Source organism: Micropterus salmoides, unplaced genomic scaffold (genome assembly GCF_014851395.1).
Source record: "Micropterus salmoides isolate LMB-PRFRI ecotype aquatic unplaced genomic scaffold, ASM1485139v1 Ms_hic_scaffold_18, whole genome shotgun sequence".
NCBI classification, from domain to species: domain Eukaryota; kingdom Metazoa; phylum Chordata; class Actinopteri; order Centrarchiformes; family Centrarchidae; genus Micropterus; species Micropterus salmoides.
Genome location: NW_024040928.1, coordinates 8,210,194 through 8,228,952, shown reverse-complemented (window position 1 = coordinate 8,228,952; position 18,759 = coordinate 8,210,194). Strand labels below are relative to the sequence as shown.

Sequence of the window (18,759 nt, the reverse complement as noted above, 5' to 3'; positions counted from 1 at the left end):
AAGAAGACTCAGATATATAGAGGCCACACCACAAGATGCAAACCACTCATCAGCAGTAAGAATTAGAAGGCCAGAGTGATACAGAGTACAGAGATGAGCCGCAAAGGCTCTGGAACACAATCTTGTGGACTGATGAGACCAAGATTAATCTCTAGCAAAGTGATGGAAATAAAGGAACTGCTTATGATCCGAAGCACACAAGCTCATCTGTGAAGCATGGTGGAGGTGATGTCATGGCTTGGGCGTGCATGGCTGCTTCTGGAACAGGCTCATTAATATTTATTGATGATGTAACAGATGATGGGAGCAGCAGAATGAATTCAGAAGTGTACAGAAACATTTTGTCTGCCAATTTACGGAGAAATGCATTGAAACTAATGGGGAGGAAGTTTATCATGCAGCAGGACAATGACCCAAAGCACACTGCCAACAAAACAAAGGACTTCATCAGGGGGAAAAGTGGCCCTGACCTCACCTGACCTTAACCCAATAGAGCATGCATTTCACCTCCTTAAGAGGAGACTGAAGGGAGTAACACCCCGAAACAAACAAGAACTGAAAGAAGCTGCGGTAAAAGCCTGGAATAGCATCACAAATGAAGAATGCAACAGTTTGGTGATGTCGATGTTGAGGCAGTTATTGCAAGCAAGGGTTACGCCACCAAATATTAAATGTTATTTTCTTTAAGATTATTTGTTCCATTACTTTTGCTCACCTAAGAATGCTGTGGTCTAATACAAACAGTGATATGTCCTAAGTTGTTTAACACATCGAGATGTAAATACCAGGCTCAAATTCTGAACTCTTGTCTCATACTCATCTTTTGATCTTAAACCCAAATGTCTTCAGTGAACAACAAAAACAAAGGAATTTACCTTTCCAATACTTACCGTTCCAATACTTTTTGAGGGGACTATATATATATAAAAGAAGGAAAAGTCAGCATGTAGGTTCCACAAATATTCATCATCAAATGGTCAAACCTTAAAATTTGCCATATTTCCCCAATTTTTACTGTGATTACAGCGTATTGAGTTTAAAATTTTACTGTAGCTTTACTTTGCCACAGTTCCTGAAACCCCATGTAGACTTCAGTAAGTACTGTAAAAACTGCTGGAAAGCCTTCACATCAACCTCACTGTGGTAATTACAAAAGTGAATTTTATGTTGCCTTTCATATCTCCCATGTGGCATTGCACATTTAGAAACTGTGTCAACATAAGCAATAAACATTCCAGGGGGAAAACATGGTATTAAATAAATAACTTTCTTACACAGGCAGTCCTACCTAAAAAGAAACTACCCATCAAATTGAATATGCCATTTGCAACTGTTAAAAATGTAAGATTTAGGTATAATGGAAAAAGAGACATTGCAGCCATTTAAAGATACGATAAATGGTACTGCACTGTGATTTTACTGTGTTAAAAGGACTTTGTTAATTGCTCCTGCATGTGTGGGTGGAGAGAAGTTATATAGCATATTGAAGCTACGTCAAGCTCAACAGTTAAGTAGGTGATAAAGTATTAGACACGTCAGTTGCATAAAATAAAGCAGCATGTGTAAATAACATTCAAAAACACCAACATTAAAAAAACTTTAATGTAAGTGTCCCTCTAATTAAACAAATATTTTTTTATCGGCCGTAGTCCCAGAATAAGAGGCGACATTTGTTGTGGGACTCTTGGGCTGAAACAGCATATGTCACTAAAAGTAATGATAACAGTAGCATGCAGCTTCATGCTCCACGGCTCTATCCACAGGCAGCATGTGTACTGACAGAGACGGATGTGGTGAGGTGGAAGCACGGCCAGGCTTCTGACAGGAGAGATAATAGCCAATAAGGCAACGCCACTCTGGATGATTGACAGGCTCCAGGGAAGGCCCCGCCTGCCAGCGACCCTGCTCCATGGATTAAGCCTCTGCTGAAATTCAAATATTATTAGAAAAATGCACGTGTATACACACATTGCACACAAATACATACAAAACATTCACATTATTGACAGGTTATTTACCTTTCAGTGAATGCTCACAGCATGTTACGTAGGTAGTCTAATACAATATACAAATCCATCCATTCACTGTAGCTTAAAGTAATTAACTGATTTAGATCACAAACAGAAAAGCAAATTTTATGGTAAAACATATACAGTAACGTATCAGGAAGACAGATGAAAACAAATAACTCACAAACCCACCCAGATGCAGAGTGATGCTAGTGTATCAAGAGACTTTTCTGCAGAATGGTGGAGAATATGAAACCGATACAATGCTCACTGCCATCACTTCCCATTTTGCCTCGGGATGGCAGCTGTCAGGCTGATGCAATAGTCGGCATTCAGGAGACACACTGTCATAGATCGTTTGATTGGAAATAATACAGACCTCGAATGACTCCATAATATTGTAACAGTTACAGCCATTTAAAAAAGGAAACCACTCAAGGATTCATAAATGCTGTGCCCACAGTGTACGGTGATTCAATCAATATGTGACAGTATAAACGTACACTGAAAAGCTAAAAATCCAGACATCAAAACAATCACAAAACGTACAAACTGCAGATGTATCAAGATATTTCCTCAAGCCAAACAGTATTCTTATTTTAAAGGCGTATTGCACATCTGCACATGGACATGTCCCAGATCTCTTTTTTTCCCTAAAGGCTCATGGATTCTGCGTTTTGGCTTTCCATTAGCATCTATGAAAGTTTTTAGGGCAGCTGTGGCTCAGAACTGATCACTGGTTAGGTGGTTTGATTCCCCAGCTCCTCCTTCCACATATTTAAGTGTCCTTGGGCAAGACACTGAGCACCAGGGTTGCTCCTGAGGGCCAGGCCAGCGCCTAACGTGGGAATTTGCATTGGATAAAAGCACTATATAAATGCAGTCATTTACAATTTCAATTTTAAATTCTACCTGCAGAGCAAATACAAACCTGGTATATCACTATATTAGTGAATATATTGCCAGCAAAACACTTCCAGATGTTTTTTCACATTAAAAGCCTACCCTATAATGGGAAGGATGGAATACTTTTATTGTGGAAATCCTGGAGAAAGTGTTGAGTTTCCTTCATTGGATCTTAACATTTTTGGGAAAAAGGCAAAGTAGCATGCCTGATGTGACACTTGCTGTACTGATGAGAATGAGTGCTGTGGAGTGAATCTAGACAACAGGTTAACTTGAAGAAGACTGGAAATTTGCATTATGTGGAATGGGGAAAAAAATAAAAAAGGCCGGTCTCTGATATAAGCCTGTTCTATCTGCCTGTTCTCGACCGAGACCAACATTTTATTATATAGTTTGCCTTACATCTGTTATATGTTTGTTAGGGGTGTGACGAGAGACTTAACCCACGAGACGAGACGAGATTGGGTTCACGAGATCGAGACGAGACAAGATTTTATTTCTATTTTTAAGAAATCTTTAATGCTGACTATATGAACATTTTGAGCAACAACACAACACTTTATTTCCCGCATTCTGATGATTTTCTCTGCACCAGTTTATGGTGATTTTTTATTTTATTTATATAAAGAGAATACTCAAAATTCAGGTGGCAGGTGACAATTCAAAATCTATAGACTAACTATAACAGGTGTAAGTCAGTGCAGCTCTCAGTCATTCTGTGCTGCTATCAGATCTGTTTCTCCTGTAGATCAACTTTTCTCATGTAATATCATCCCTGCTGAGTCATGATTTAGTCTTCCCTCCTCTTTGTGTCTTTGTTTGGGGAAGAAACCTCTTTAAATGTGATTGTGGCACCTTTTCACCTCAATGTTAAATTAATTTGTTTTAATTCAGTTATAAACTCCTGGACTTTAACAGATTTTCTGCTCATGTTCAAAACTTTCTGCACATTCAGAATCTCTCCCACATATCTGTGTTCGCTGACATGTTGAGAAAATAGTCATAATATTACCAGACTAACGTCATCATTTAATAAGAAGTCTACCTGCCCTTTACTCTGTTGTGCATTAAGTTATTAATCCGCTGGAAGTAACGTTATCCACTTTGGACCTTTTGACCAGCGTAGTTTGGGACTCCATGTTGCTTGTGAAACTGAAAGTAACACTTTTGATCAGGCAGAAATCTCACCACAATTCCACACACATGTTAACTTCCGCAGCTATGATAAAGTGCAGCTCAAAGTCTCAGACAGACAAAGGTTGTGCTTCAGTTTTTAGATGTTTATGTTGCAAAACTCTACCAGCTACGCTACTCATCACAGCTTAAAAGGTCTGGACTCTCAGCGCAAGCAGGTTCAGCTGATTAATCAATCAGCTGGGCGGAGTTGATTAGTTCCGTGAGTCTATCTTATCAGTTATACATTTGAATTTCGCTGCATGAGAAAAGATCGTGTAACGCGAGATCTCATCACACCCCGAATGTGTATACATCTTACATCTTGACATATTTTTATATACTGAAATATTTGCACAGTCTAGCTACCGATGGGGTCAATATACACTGTAGCATTTTAATACTTACATATATTTAAAAATTTTTTATCTTGAATTTGTATCCTTTTTATACTCTTATTTTTTTTATTGTACACAAGCCTTTCAGTACACCCACAAGAGTATGCCACTGTGTATTTCAGTGCACATAAGTGCAACCATTGAATCTTTGAAATCTTTGGAATCTTTTAATCGCAGCCTTAGCATGAGTATTTCTTTTTCAGCATTACTTCACATCTTGGATTGTTTTCTGGGCTTTGACAAATCCCATCACTAAGCGCTGCTTCAGTCAAAGAAAACATGTAGATGGCAGTTCCAGTCAATGGTTGCATAATTAGCCTCTGCCTTTGTAAATCAGATGTTAATTTCATGCAGATTGCAAGAGCGAATAAAAAAAGGTTTGCTTTTTCATGGACATAAATCTGGCCTCAAATGTACACAGTGGTGGATTCCATCACATCCCAGGCATTGTTTATTTTAGCACCTGATTTTGATTTAAGTTTAGTCTTTTGATGATCATGTATAATAGTTTTAGTCAAATTTTAATCTTTTTATTTATTTGTCCACGCACACAGTGTCCATATCAATCTGCCCTGCTGTAATACAAAACACTGACTCTTCTAAGTAAATCCATTTGGAATTTTAAACTCTGGCTGTTTAATCTCGTTCTGCTCACCTAGCATTAGCATTAGTTTTACTGCCGCGACCTGCTATCTTCACTGCAGAACAGCGAGTCATTCAGAAGCTGCATTCACTCACTTTTTCACTAATCTACCGTTCATTGTCTGGGTTTAGCTAGAGAGGAGAAGCTAAAACATCAGGTAACATAGTGATATTTCTTTAGCGAACATCTAGAGGAAAACTTACATTATCTAACATGGGTGTGCTGTGTTATCAGGTGCTAACAACTAACATTATCCTGGAACTTACTCATTCCTCATAGCAGCACGAAAGATAGCCGACTGAATGTAACTTTGCATCCACATCCACAGCACTTGATAATGTTACAGTAGTTTACCTAATGTAAACACTGTTATTTCGTCCTAATTATCAATTTCTACTTAGTTTTAGTCTGATTTTCAAAAATAAACTAATATATTTTTCCTTCATAGCTTTGGACTGCTTGTGGTAGTGATGTAAATACAAAAAACATTTTCATACTCTCTAACATTCCTTAGCATTGAGAAGTTCAGTAAAAGACCCTTAGTCCTCCCTCTCCTCTGTGTTTCCAAACAGCCCTTCTGCTCTTAATAGTCCAGTATTAGTAATAGGGTAGCAGTCACCACATCGCTGTCTTTCTCCCTCCCTCTACTTTGCAAACTCATCCTCAACCCCTACCTCGTCACTCCAGTATTTGCTCCGCACAATTGCTTCAGTTGATGGGATTGGACCTCAGGCGCCTGCCCCCATTCTTCAGACACTCTCCATCCCTCCATCGTTCACTCCTGCCATTCACACCATCCCCCCTGTTTTCCCTCCAGACCTCATCACTCACTCCATGGAGACTCCACCATCAGCAGCCAATAAGGGACTTCAGTGACATACACACGCATACAAGCATGCTGAAAAACACACAAAAAGGGAGCTTTTCACAGCCAGTAGCCAGAAGAGAGCCTTGGGCCATGTCCATACTCATGCACATACATTTGAAAATGACATTTACCTGTCCAAAGTTTTCCAACTATTTTCAGATTATTTTCTCAAGGTATGGTGTTTATAGTGGAATGCCAAAACAGAGGTAGAATGCTTCAGATTCTTCTACTGGGTATTCACATTATTTATTTTACCACTAACCTTTAAACACCAACATTGACATATAATCATTGAATGCAATCAGACTGTAAGACAGGCTATAAACGAGCCAGTTTAGCCTGATTATCAAAGTTAAACCGAAAGTGAGCACTCATGTTTGTATTCGCTACAAGTAAAATTGGTCAAAGTGAACCTGTTACAATAAATGAGGGAACCCAAATGCAAAGCACACACTCAAAACTTAATAAACAAACAGTATTTTATTGTAAAAGATGAGAGGACTGGGGAGGACTGTGGCTGGCGATGGCGGAGGGTAAGGGGAGAAAGAAGGTTGGCTGAGTTGAGCTGAGCCGAGCGGTGAGTGTGGGCTGAGTGGCAGGAAGGCGAGGCAAGAGCAGGAGGTGGGGGGCTGTGAGCGTAGCTGGCAGGCTGGCAGGAGTACAGGCAATGATCCTGAGGCATAGGAAACAAGCGTTAGTTGCAGGCAAAAAATGCGAGGAGATAAACTCAGTTCACACTAAACGACCAAGCTGGCTGAAGCAGTGGTCTGGCGAAGAAAAGATGAATGACCAGGGTAGAAGTACTGCTGGGCTGATGAGCTGATGGACGGCAGGTGGGTAAGTTATCAGGCCGGTGTGCAGGTGATAAGGTACTAAGGCAGCCGAGAGAGGGACAGAGCGAGAGTAGCGCCACGCCTATAGCACACACAAAGAAACACAGAGAGACAGACAGGGGCAAAGACAGAAGACACCAGGGAAGGGAAAAAGACACACTCGATTATATTGGATAAGTTATCATCACCTTATAAAGTTGTTTTGGCTAACGTATAACCTGCCTAATCATACATCCAGCAGACATGGAACAACATTAGTACTTATTTGGCATGTTTTGGCCACCAAGTGAAAGCAAGCCTAATATTCATCCTCTGCTTGTCCAGCTCTTTACCTGCTAAATGCTCCACTATGTGCATCAGCTTGTTACTGACTTTGTTCTGCTGCTGTGTGGTGCTGGTGAACAGTGGGTTTATCAGACGTTTTTCTCCGAAAGCAGCTACATGCTGCTGCAATCAAGTTTTGGTAGAGTGGTGAGAGTGAACCCAGGTAGTAAAGCTGAGGACCATAAAGCTGAAACGCTCAGTAGAGCTGGAAGAAACTGCAGAGTTGGTGATAATTCTCATACAGTACACACAGACATTGGATCCAAATTAAATATAAAAAAATTATTAGTGCAGCTTTAACTATTTTAGGGCATGTTTTTGTCATTTACACGTGAACATAAAAAATCAAACATGTTTTGGCTGCTAAAGGATAAGTGACGAAAACACTCATTAAGTAAAACGTATTGTTAATACACCCTATTTAGGCTATATTAGGAATGTGTACACTGTTGTGACAGTCTGACCAGAAGGGGTTGCTAAGGAAAGGGGAGGAGGTCATTCAATTCATTAGGATTCATCCTCTGAGGAACATGATTTTCCGTAGCAGAGTCCATGAAAATCAGTTATTTCCTTTCACAATATCTCATCAAGAACGAAAGAGCTGAAGGGGAATAATGTCCTCATTATGGCACAGAGTTTGGCACTAGAGAAAAAATCAGGGTGTCCTCACAGTTATTGGAGCTCATCCTTTGAGGATGATGAAAGTCTGTACCAAATTTCATGAGATCCCATTGTATCCAGGAGTTAAAATATTTCATTCAGGACCAATGTGTTGGATGACTATGCTATTCCAAAACACCTCAGATTTAGTGGGTAAAAACATAGACACGATCCTATAAGTCTCTCCAACCAGTTCACTGGGTTTAGTCATAGACTGTATATTAAGATGGACGACACGCCACCACTTCCTGCAACTGCACAAAACTCAAGCCAAAATATTCCGGAGACAGGCGCTGCCATCTTGCACTCCTGACATCAGGGTTCCATCTGCTAACAAGAGTTGGTGGGGTGATACTGCGGCCAGCCACCAGGAGGTGATCGAGATATTTGGCTTCACTTTTAGGGAGCTGTCGTGTCGTCTATCTTTATGTACAGTCTACGGGGTTAGCCTACTCGCATCACCAGCCGATAAGATTGAAACACAAAGTCAACCTGTTGACCTTCTCTCTGTGCAGGTCTGTTAATAAAATTACCAGTCGACTGAGGGTAGTCACAGTGTTGTAGACTAAGTGTGTCTCATATAGTGTAGAAGCTGACCACCCTGCTTCCCCTCCATGTACAGTACTAGCCTGTCTACCAGTCATACTTTGTTGCAGTCAAGATGTTGCAATCTCTTAAGTGTGCTTCATTTCTCCCTGCAGCAGTTTTGTATTGCTTGAACATTTTGAAGTTGAGAAGGGTTTATTTTATTTATGTACTTTGTAAATATTGCAATAAATTGAGCATGCGCTGTAAATAATGATGTTTCTGAACTCTAAATTCTATGTTTTTTTCCCCCAGCAGGACGCCTTTCAAGAATCTTTTGAAATCATAATTCTTAGATTCTAATTTAAATCATTGGAGCAATTTGCTATTGCAAAAAAAACCTCTGACTGCAAATTAGACTGAGCCAGTGTTGGCTTTGTGGTGGTATTTGTGTGCTTTGAGGGAGATGAAGGGGGACAAAGAGAGAGTGGGATTTGGTGGGTGTGCTGTGTTATCAGGTGCAGTAATAAGGTTTATCAATGCTGGAATCACAGTCCACAGGGAGAGCTCTTCACTGCTAGCCTTAACACACAGTGTCACCTAGCTTCTCTGGAGAGCCATTGGAAGTGCACCTGTCTCTCTTTCCCTCCATCTGCCACTCTCATCCTCCTGTTCTGGCTCCCGCTGCCGCTCTGTCTCCCAAACTCTCTCTGCTTTTTCCCTGTCCCTCTTTCTTCTCTTCTCCTCTTTCTCGCTTCCTTTTCTTCGAGACTCTTTTGCTTCCTCCGTGTCACTTCTATTTATGTGCATCTCTCTCTTTGTCTCCTCTCTCTTGTCACTCTTCCCTCCTCAGTCTGTGCGTGCAGACATGAAAGGCAGTCTCAGACAGGTCGTCCGGCGCGGCTTCGCAAGGTTATGTGAAATGCGAGATGAGAGTCAGGGTGACAATTCACTTCACCCTCTTAGATACATCATGTGGCATCTTGAAAGTTGTCATGAAGAGGACATAGCACAGTTTGGATATAGTTTTGGACTGGAAAATAAATCACTGAGAAACCTTACGTACACAATTCTGTGGCCACTAACGTCAGTACTTTTGTATCCTGGACTTAATTGAATTGTTGCTACAGTACATTGGTAATAAATGGGCTGGTAGATATTACCATGCAATATATATTTTACCAAATCTCCCTCCAACATAAGCCTGCCTGACAGTGCCGCCTGCCTTTGAAGAGAGACATCACCCATGACGCTCCAAATTTATTTGACACGTGGTGGCTCACCATTGAGCTTTAAGCCGCACAGTTGAACAGTTAGTGTTATCCTAATGCTGGGAAGCATTGTTCATGTTTGTCTGCGTCAGGCTAGCCGTGTGGCTTTAACCGTTATTAGCAAATGATGCTAATTTCCCACTTTGGGAATGGAGGAAAAGAGTGCATGGCTATGAGAGAGAGTTAGAGAGAAAGGGTGTAAAGATGGATTTTCAGATTTTGTTAAATGCATTGTGTGGGATAACACCACAACCTTGAATGACCTCGGTTCCTGGGGATGTCACACAAACAACAATAGCTAAAAGCAGAACTTAGCTTTTTATGTTTAGGACTAGAACTTCAGGCTTGGCTATCTGCAAATGTACTGCAAACATGTTGCATTTGATGTGTTAGATGTCAGCGCAGATTGAGTTCACTTCACCAGAGAAAAGTCTCCTTGGGACTAAAACTAGTGTTAGTGGCCCAGCTAACATCCGTGTGCAGTGAGGCTTATGGGCTCAGCAGCCTAACAGCTGTAGCATCTCCACCTACAGTCGGTATTTTGCCACATTAATCACAATGACTCCTGTCTCTAATCCTATCATTAAACTCATCCAATTTCCCTTTCTGTGTTTAAGTATTTTGCCTCCCACAGTGATTAGGAAGAGTTTGATATCCTGTGGTGATCTTAAGGAGGTGGAAGGTTGTCGACCGGAGCTCTGTAAGGTGACAGCACTCCCTGGTCGAAGGCCCTTGGGGTCAGACTAAAGTGTGAGCTCAGGCAGCATGGGTGTGTATGGCGAGGGGGAGCGGAAGAGAATGGAAGATGGTAATGAAGGAGCTAATTGCTTCCAGTGGATTTTGAAATCGAACCTCAGCCCCCAGTGCATGGGCCTGGCAGCACACAAATGGAATATTGATGACTAAGGCGAAAATAAAGGAAAATGACCCTGCTATGTGATCGATTTGAAAGCCACAGATCTGTGCAGAACATATCTCAACAGGCAACACATTTCCATTTTATGGATCTGTATACACTTACCATGGGTTTAATATTGCTGAGGTGCACAAATATTACATCATATCAATTTGCTCTCTCTATTATTCATAGCAATAATGTTATATTAATAGTCTTTACAGCTCCACTGCTTCTTTGTAATTATATCATGATAATTAATACTCACATGGAGAGTCAAACATACCATGGACTGGTAGCCTTTTACTTCACTATTAGTATATTGTGTATAGGCCCATATTATAAATTATTTAAACATAATATATATATATATATATATATATATATATATATATATATATATATATATATAAACAAGACCAACTACTAAAAGGTGCAAAGATTTTAGGGACTATTAGTAAAAGAACCAACTCTGACACTTCTTGTTACATTTACAGTTCACAGTTAACTCTGATACTGTGAAAAGACAGTTAAGAAAAAAATAAGAAAAAGACTAAGCTAGTGCTGTGTTGTAGCTAGGAACAGCACAGCTTTGAGCTAAATGCTAACGTCCGCATGTTAACGTGCTCACAATGACAATGCTAACATCCTGATGTTTAGCAGGTATCACTTTTACCATGTTCATTATCTTAGCATCAGCTAAGTATTTGCACTATTTGCACTAAAAGGAAAGTGAAGTTGAAGATGATGGGATGGGTCATTAGTTTTGCATGTTCTTTTTTTGGCATTTTAATTTGGCAAATTGAAATGATGACCTGATGTCAACATTGATTCGGAGGGGAACATTAATGTCAACAAAATGTCATGGCAAACCATCCAATAGTTGAGATCTTTCCCTAAAAAACAGAAATGTTTACCTCATGGTGTCAAAAAGTCTTGGGATCGCCAAAGTGAGGAAGATTTATCCTTTTGGTACCATGAATGTCTGTTCAACATTTTAATAGCTGTCCATCCAGCATATGTCGAGATATTTCAATCTCGACCAAAGTGGTGGACTGACTGACTGACCCCCAGAGATGTGCTGCCGGTGTGGCTACAAAGAAACCATTGCACTGCAAAAACCTCTATTACACTGATAAATAGGTCACTGCTCTTTGGCTGCACCATTTCCCATATCCAGTGCTGGTAAACAGCCAAAAATGGTTATGTTTGGTCTGTTGGCACCTTTTAATAATAAAGTGACCAGGAATCCCTTTGAATTCTGTAAGCCTGTCTTATCCAAAGATAAACAACCTAATTAGAGTATGCTGGATAGATGAGGGAGTTGCTATGACAATAACCTTTCTACGGTGTTTCAGGTGAGAGCATGAAAGACCGGGTGGCTAGAGTGGATCTGAGGGGATTACCATGCTTCTTGCCTACGTAGAAAGCTTAGATGTAGAGATAAAGGGTACTTATGTTTTTTTTTTAAACCATAAGTCTGACTCACCTTTAAGTTGCTCACCGTAAATGCACTGCTGGATCAGAGGGCGTGTGTTCACTAAGCCTTTTTAAATTACTTCAAAAATGTAATTTGTATAATTGCTTGAAAATAAGTAAAAGAATGTGAAATGTATGAACCAGAATCTGTCTTGCAAATACAGGCAGCCCTCTACCCAAAATTTGCCATCAGGCGTATGCAAGGGCCCTCCAGGCAAGACGTGACAGAGGGCCCACCAGCAGCAGTGTAGCATCAAACATTTCTACAGAACACGCTTATAGTGCCAACTGTTTCAAAGACTCTCCCTGGCTTATGGACCCCAGAGGGTTTTGGCCTTAACTCATCCAGATGTACAATAAAGCCAATTGGAGCAAGAGACCAATTTTATTTAAAGACATTGATGACAGTGTAACTACACTGTAGATATATGAATCAGTATTTTTCTTAATCATCTGAAAGATTTCATTGGATGATTTATAAAAAGCTATGATCAAAGTCTCAATGTCAAAATTGACAGGGGTGACATGCCACTTAATGTTTTTCTTCAATAAGCACTATCATTTTGCCTTTAATGTCCTAGACAATTGTGCCAGAATAATATTATATGGATAGACAATCTACTGGCTTCTCAATACAGAAAAAGCCTGTGCAATTTCTTAGATTAGATGCATGAAATGAGCAGAGATGGAGTTTTTTTTTATTCTCCAATGTATATTCTGCTACTCCTCTGTGTTGTGCTGTCTCAGTGATAATAATGGGTTTCTATTTATTCCCGTGGCACATGGATGAGGGCTTTCACAGGGCCTTTGTTGCCTCCCATACCATTTCCCCGTCTCTGTGTTGCACAGAGACATGAGTTTGACGCCAAGGGGAGAATTTCTTCATGACCGGAATCAGAAGTCCATCATCCCACAGTCCCTCTGCACTTTCCTTTTGTTTCTCTCTCAATATTCTCATTCAAATTTTTTCCCCTTCCTTCTGTATCTTTTGCAACACTGCTCCCTCATGTTTACATATAGCCTGTTCCAAAACAACAAACTGAAGCTTTACGACCTGCACCCACGTGTGCTTTCTCTCTCTTTTTCTTTCTCATCCCTCGCTTCTGTCTTCCCTTGTGCTTTGTCTCCTTTCACTCGTGGCTTCTCTGGGTACACAAAATAAAATGCAGGACACAGACGAAATGAATTGACACATTGAAAATGGTATTGTGGGCAGGTAATGACATAGTTACAGTTTCCAGGTGCCACAGCGGTTAGTTGGTTTGGTATGTTGGATTTTTTGAAGGTTGCGATTTCTGAAAGGGGCTACCTTGAACACTGTTCTTGGAGGAGGAACCTTATACCCTGGAGTCAGTAGTGCCATCTTCAACTTCACACTGTGTAAATGATTGACAGTGAGTCTGACCTTGTCCCAGACCCAATCTGACCAGAGGGTGTCAATCAGCAGGAAAAGTGTCAATTATTTCATCACAGATCATAAGGAAACACTACTCCTCTTATTGGCTCCTTCTTTCTTGTAGAGTCTACTCTTTCCCTCAGCCCAGCAATTTTATTTTTGCTCTCTCACTCTTTCCATCCATTCCTGAGCACCCCCCCCCCCCCCCCCCTCTCACTTTCTGTCTGGCGCTGTCTCACTTTACTCTCTGTGTCGATCTAAAAAAAATAGGCTCAGGAAGTCACTTTGCAACAGCGGAGTGATATAAAACTGTAAATTCAGGCTAAGTTTGATTTATGCGCACCATTAGTGGGGAATAGTGTTCCATCATAAGTAGTCTGTCTATCTACAGGCTGTATGTGAAACCTAAACCCACGGTCGTACAGACAGGATTTTATGATCTGAACTGAATGATGGGATTATCAGAGCTGTAATTATTGTGAGCATTGCATTGTGCATGTGTGTGTGTTTGCTTGATATAACCTCTGCAGCATACAGTAGTTCTCATACTTACTGAGGCCGCTTTCATGATTGATGCTGGGACCAACACAAACACTAGGCTTGTTTCACGGTTTAAACATTTTATAGAAAATGTCAGAATGAATGTGAGAATAGCTGTTGGGCTGTTGTCATCATGGGGCACAAAACTCATGAGAAACACCACTTTTATTTACACACAGGTGCTGACTGTCAGGGCTGAAAATGTAACGTGCTATCTCTAGCTGTCATGAAAAGATATATCTTAAAAGGTAACATGTCTTTTTTTTTTTCTCTCTTGTCCTTTCAGCGAGAGAGGAAAATGTGGCCACCTTCCGTGGCTCTGAATACTTCTGCTACGACCTGTCGCAGAACCCCATACAGAGCAGCAGCGATGAGATCACACTGTCCTTCAAGACCTGGCAACGCAACGGCCTCCTCCTCCACACGGGGAAGTCCGCAGACTATGTCAACCTGGCCCTAAAAGATGGGGCCGTCTCCCTCGTCATCAATCTGGGTTCCGGGGCCTTTGAGGCCATCGTGGAGCCAGTCAATGGAAAATTCAATGACAACGCCTGGCACGACATCAAAGTGACGCGCAACCTGAGACAGGTAATCGGGGGTAGCAGTGATGGACTGAGTTTGGAGACAGGTGGAGTTTTTTCTTTGCTGTAGATTAGCTGCTTCCAAGAGCTTTGAGACATAGCTGGCATTAAGAATGTCACCTTGTTCTGATTGGTTGTCATTCCATCGCCACAATTCAGATACATTATTGAGATAGATGTCATTATCCTTTTGGTTGTCTTTACAATTACATGAATTATTTTTAATTTAATGTCATTGTTGAATTTCTTTTCTATTAAATAAAGAGTTAAAAATCACAGGGCAAAGCAGTTCTTTTGCATGCGAGTGATAGCTAAGTCAAGCCATAATGCTAGGTGTTTTCTTGTCCGATTATTGAACTTGAGTTCCCTGTGTCCCCAAATTAAAGCTATCTGATAGTTCTATGTTGCTTCACACTCCCCTAAGCTGACACCTCTGTCAGGCACTGTTGCTATCTCCTTCCTTTCAGTAACGGTGTTTTTGCTTAAATGTAGACTATAGACTTTCACTTTAAAGCCAGGCAGATGGTGTTTGCCTTTGAGTCGTCCATTAATGCAGTATTTTTAGCTCAGATCATCATGATGCTTTTCAAAACTAGAAATGCATTTTCATCAAAGATGTGTATCTATTGTGCATAAGTAGAATTTGTTATTTGACAGATATTGTTCACCATTTGCTTAATGTGATTTAAAGCGAGCTTGAGAGGTGGAGCTACTGTGAATCAACGCTGTCTGCAGGAGGCTGTAGAGAGTAACAAAATAATGAGACTGTATGGAGGTAGTGCTAGCTGCAAAGTGTGGAGTTGTTCATTGTCTTGGTTGACCTTTAGTTTGTCTACAAGGTGAGACAGCACTTAGTGTTGCTCTCAGAGCAGCACAACAAGTAAGTGTCGATTTCCTGACCCTCCCTGCCAGTAAGCTTTTGCCCCACAGGTTAGTAAATAGCTGTAGTTGAAAATCCCAACAGGATAACACACAGTTTAGGAGGTTAGAAGCTAAGAGGCAAGGGCTGCTTGCCTGCTTTCTTCTTTCTTTCTTTTTACAGATCTGTCTTTCTTTCACTATCATTTTCTTTCCTCTTTGAAAGGCACACTTTGTTAGACTAAGGGTGAAAAAAACACTACAGGTTTTGTTGGGGTTTTAACCATCCTACACAAATTTTTATGTAAATTTCCCATAACGTACAGTACTTCCATGTGTTTCTTTTTCTAGCAGGACTGATGGTTGATAATTAACTGAAAATTTGGCTAGGATGGCAAGATGGCACTGTTTTACTGCAGTGAATCTCTGACAAATCATGTAGTGTTTTTTCACCGCAACACTAACTCATCCATGATAAAAGTCATTTTTTACTACTAACCAATATCTAACCAACTAATGTACTAACATCCTAATTCTTCATCGTTGCTTTTGGTTTTTGTTTTCTGTCCATCCTTATTAACAACCTTTTTTGTTCACTATTCTTTTGATTTCCTTTCTTCCCCTTTTTCTGGAAAGCAATCAGGCATTGGACACGCTATGGTAAACAAACTACATTGTCTGGTAGATATCATTCTTATTGTCTTTTTTTTGGGTTTGCCGTGTGTCCCCTCCCCCTCTCTTCTTTTATTCGTTCTCTTTGAGTTCCATCCTAGACACTCTTATCAAAAAATGAGGAGATGGGTTTGTATTACCAGGCAATTCTTTCTTCGCTTCTTCTCAATTTCCTCCCTGACCTGCCAACAACCTCGTTCTTTAACCCACAATCCCCCATCCTGTTTTTTTTCACTTTGGCTTTTACTTTTTTCTCTTTGTTTCTTCCACATTATTGCAGATTTCCAACAAGTAAAAAAAAATTACTTCTTTGCCTTTCTAAGGGCAACTTACTTTTTATTTTATTTTTTCACACAAAAAGTCCCCATTTTTTGTGAGGACTGTCGTCCAGAACTGACAGAAGCTTACCACAATCCCAAAGATGGTGACCTCGACACCGAGACCTAAAAGAGAAACTACCAAAACGTGGCAACCCTTAACCCAATCATTGCGGGAGCTCTGACAGTTGTTTCCAACTCACTATGGCGCATGGCATGCCCACACTTCATTGACCTGTCATCCTCCAAACTCATAGAACCTCAAACCTGTCACCTTAAATAACCACTAACACTCTAATTCACCCACTCACTTTCCACCTATCACTGTATCACTGCCCTCCCTGTGTGTGTTTTTGTAGCATGCTGGTGAAAGTGGTGTTTGTGTGTTTTGGCTAACCTTGATCACCCCTTACCCCTGGGCCCATATGCATAACATATCTAAGAATAGGCGTACTGATCTAGGATTATCGGTCTGGTCCAGTGACATTGAAAATACAACCGTGACACCTGAGCTAAACCTGATCAGAGATCAGCATCAACTATTCTGAGAGTGTGTTTGAATATGGGCTCTGGTCGTGATTGTGCATGAGCCTCTGCACCCTGTGTGGCCTTTCCCAGCTTTGTATGGCACCATTGAACCACTTACTCCCCTACATGTCCAATTAAGTGTGTTTAATTTGCCTTCTAACAGTGACGACCTTGGTTTGCACATTGATGTGGTGTGAAAAGCCTCTCTTTGTTTTGCATGTGCGTGGATATATAGATGTAGATGTCTGCAAGAGTTGGGAGAATGTGAGATGGATGGTGTGAGAATGAATGTGCGCGCGAGTGTAGGCACCTGATCGTGTGCTGACATACATGTGTACTGTATATGTGTGTGTCTGCAGTTACCAGATAAATCCCGAAACCTAAGACAAGTGCAATCAATTTGTCCTTGGTTTGAACATTGTACTAACCCTCTCCCAACCTGAAGTTTCAAAACCAAACCTAGGATCCATTCTCTTACCCCCATCAAAGATAAAGAAAATATGCCTCTGCCATATTTTCTTTACCTGTCCTGTGAATCCTATGGCAAAAAAATTCCATTACCAAAATCCAAACGCTGTCTGGTCCAAAACAATCGCTTCAAGGTACCAAATGATTCCGTAAAAAATGTTCAATGAGAAAGCAACCTACAGTGCGGAACCTAAAGAAAAGTTCAAATAGCTCATTTCGAATGCAGACCAAGGAAGGAGGTGTGTTTTATACACATCACGGGATCGAATCCCTGAGTGTAATGGCTTGGCTTTGGCTATGTGTTACCCCTCAACAGGTGACTATCTCCGTTGATGGGATCCTCACTACCACTGGCTACACCCAGGAAGACTACACCATGCTGGGCTCTGATGATTTCTTCTACGTGGGTGGGAGCCCCAGCACTGCGGACCTGCCCGGATCCCCAGTTAGCAACAATTTCATGGGCTGCCTCAGAGAGGTAGGAGGGACTTATCAGACTTTATCCCCAATAGTATATCTGCATTTGCATTATATTTTTGCTTCAGGACTATTGTTGTCGTGCATAAATGTGCAGGCACATACTGTTGCTTTCCTAGTGTTTGCTTAGCCAGTGCAAGTGTTTTAGATATGGGCACAAATAATAATCGGCATACTTTTCCCTGGAAGGTAGAAAAAGGGGAAGAAAATAAAATTGCATGATCAATTAAAGCTGCTGAGTTGGCAGAGGAAGTATCAAACTTTCAATATCCCCTCGCTTAATCTAATTCATAACATTTACTGCAGTTTGTGTGTGAGAAAATATCCCAAAATTGCTTCTGTCACATGTAATATGCAGCATCAGCTTGAGTGTGCCCATGAAACACATCCCAATGGGCAGCAATCTCAAAGAAATATTTGCCTATGATAAAATACAAAAAAAGCCTTGTTGTTTCAGTTTTGCTGGCTCCTTGAGCTTGTGAGCAGAGCCAGAAAATATATTAAGTGCCCTGTTATTTACATTTTGCTCACCATTACTTATTCTGCAGCAAGTAATGCTAATAAAGGGAGGACCGATGGCACTTCAGAGCTGTAAAAAAGTCCACATCGATTTCTGCATTTTAGCAGCAGTCTCAGACAAAGCATTATGTTTTTACTTGGCACTGGGTGTAAGTGTGTGCCTTTATTCTCTATTTTCATTATTAGTGATTTTATCTTGCTGTTGTGGAGAATGGTGTTGGTAATGTATGTCTGTTTGATCGTATGTGGTCCTCTGTACCTACCTGCACATGTGTTTTTTGAGTTATAACATTTAAAGCCGTGGTCTTGGACAGCTTCCAGGACTAATGTGCCTTAGATGATTGACTTGCTGCCAGTAAATAGTTGCCATAGTTTGCTGTATTGGCAGACACAGTTATGCTTGGTAAAATGGCAACTTT

At 40.7% G+C, this 18,759-nt stretch overlaps 1 protein-coding gene across 7 annotated transcripts in view; it reads left to right on the top strand.

Annotated features, from left to right (window-relative positions):
- Positions 1-18,759, top strand: part of LOC119909150 (neurexin-3b) — a 287,510-nt gene that overhangs the window by 57,891 nt on the left and 210,860 nt on the right. For all 7 annotated transcript variants that reach the window (XR_005445387.1, XR_005445385.1, XR_005445386.1 and 4 more), the window contains 2 exons: positions 14,207-14,508; positions 17,661-17,822. Coding sequence is in view for 4 of the 7 variants with exons in the window: in XM_038727230.1 (XP_038583158.1) it covers positions 14,207-14,508; positions 17,661-17,822 (464 nt within the window). In the remaining 3 variants the exon portion in view is untranslated. The remainder of the gene's footprint in view (positions 1-14,206; positions 14,509-17,660; positions 17,823-18,759) is intronic.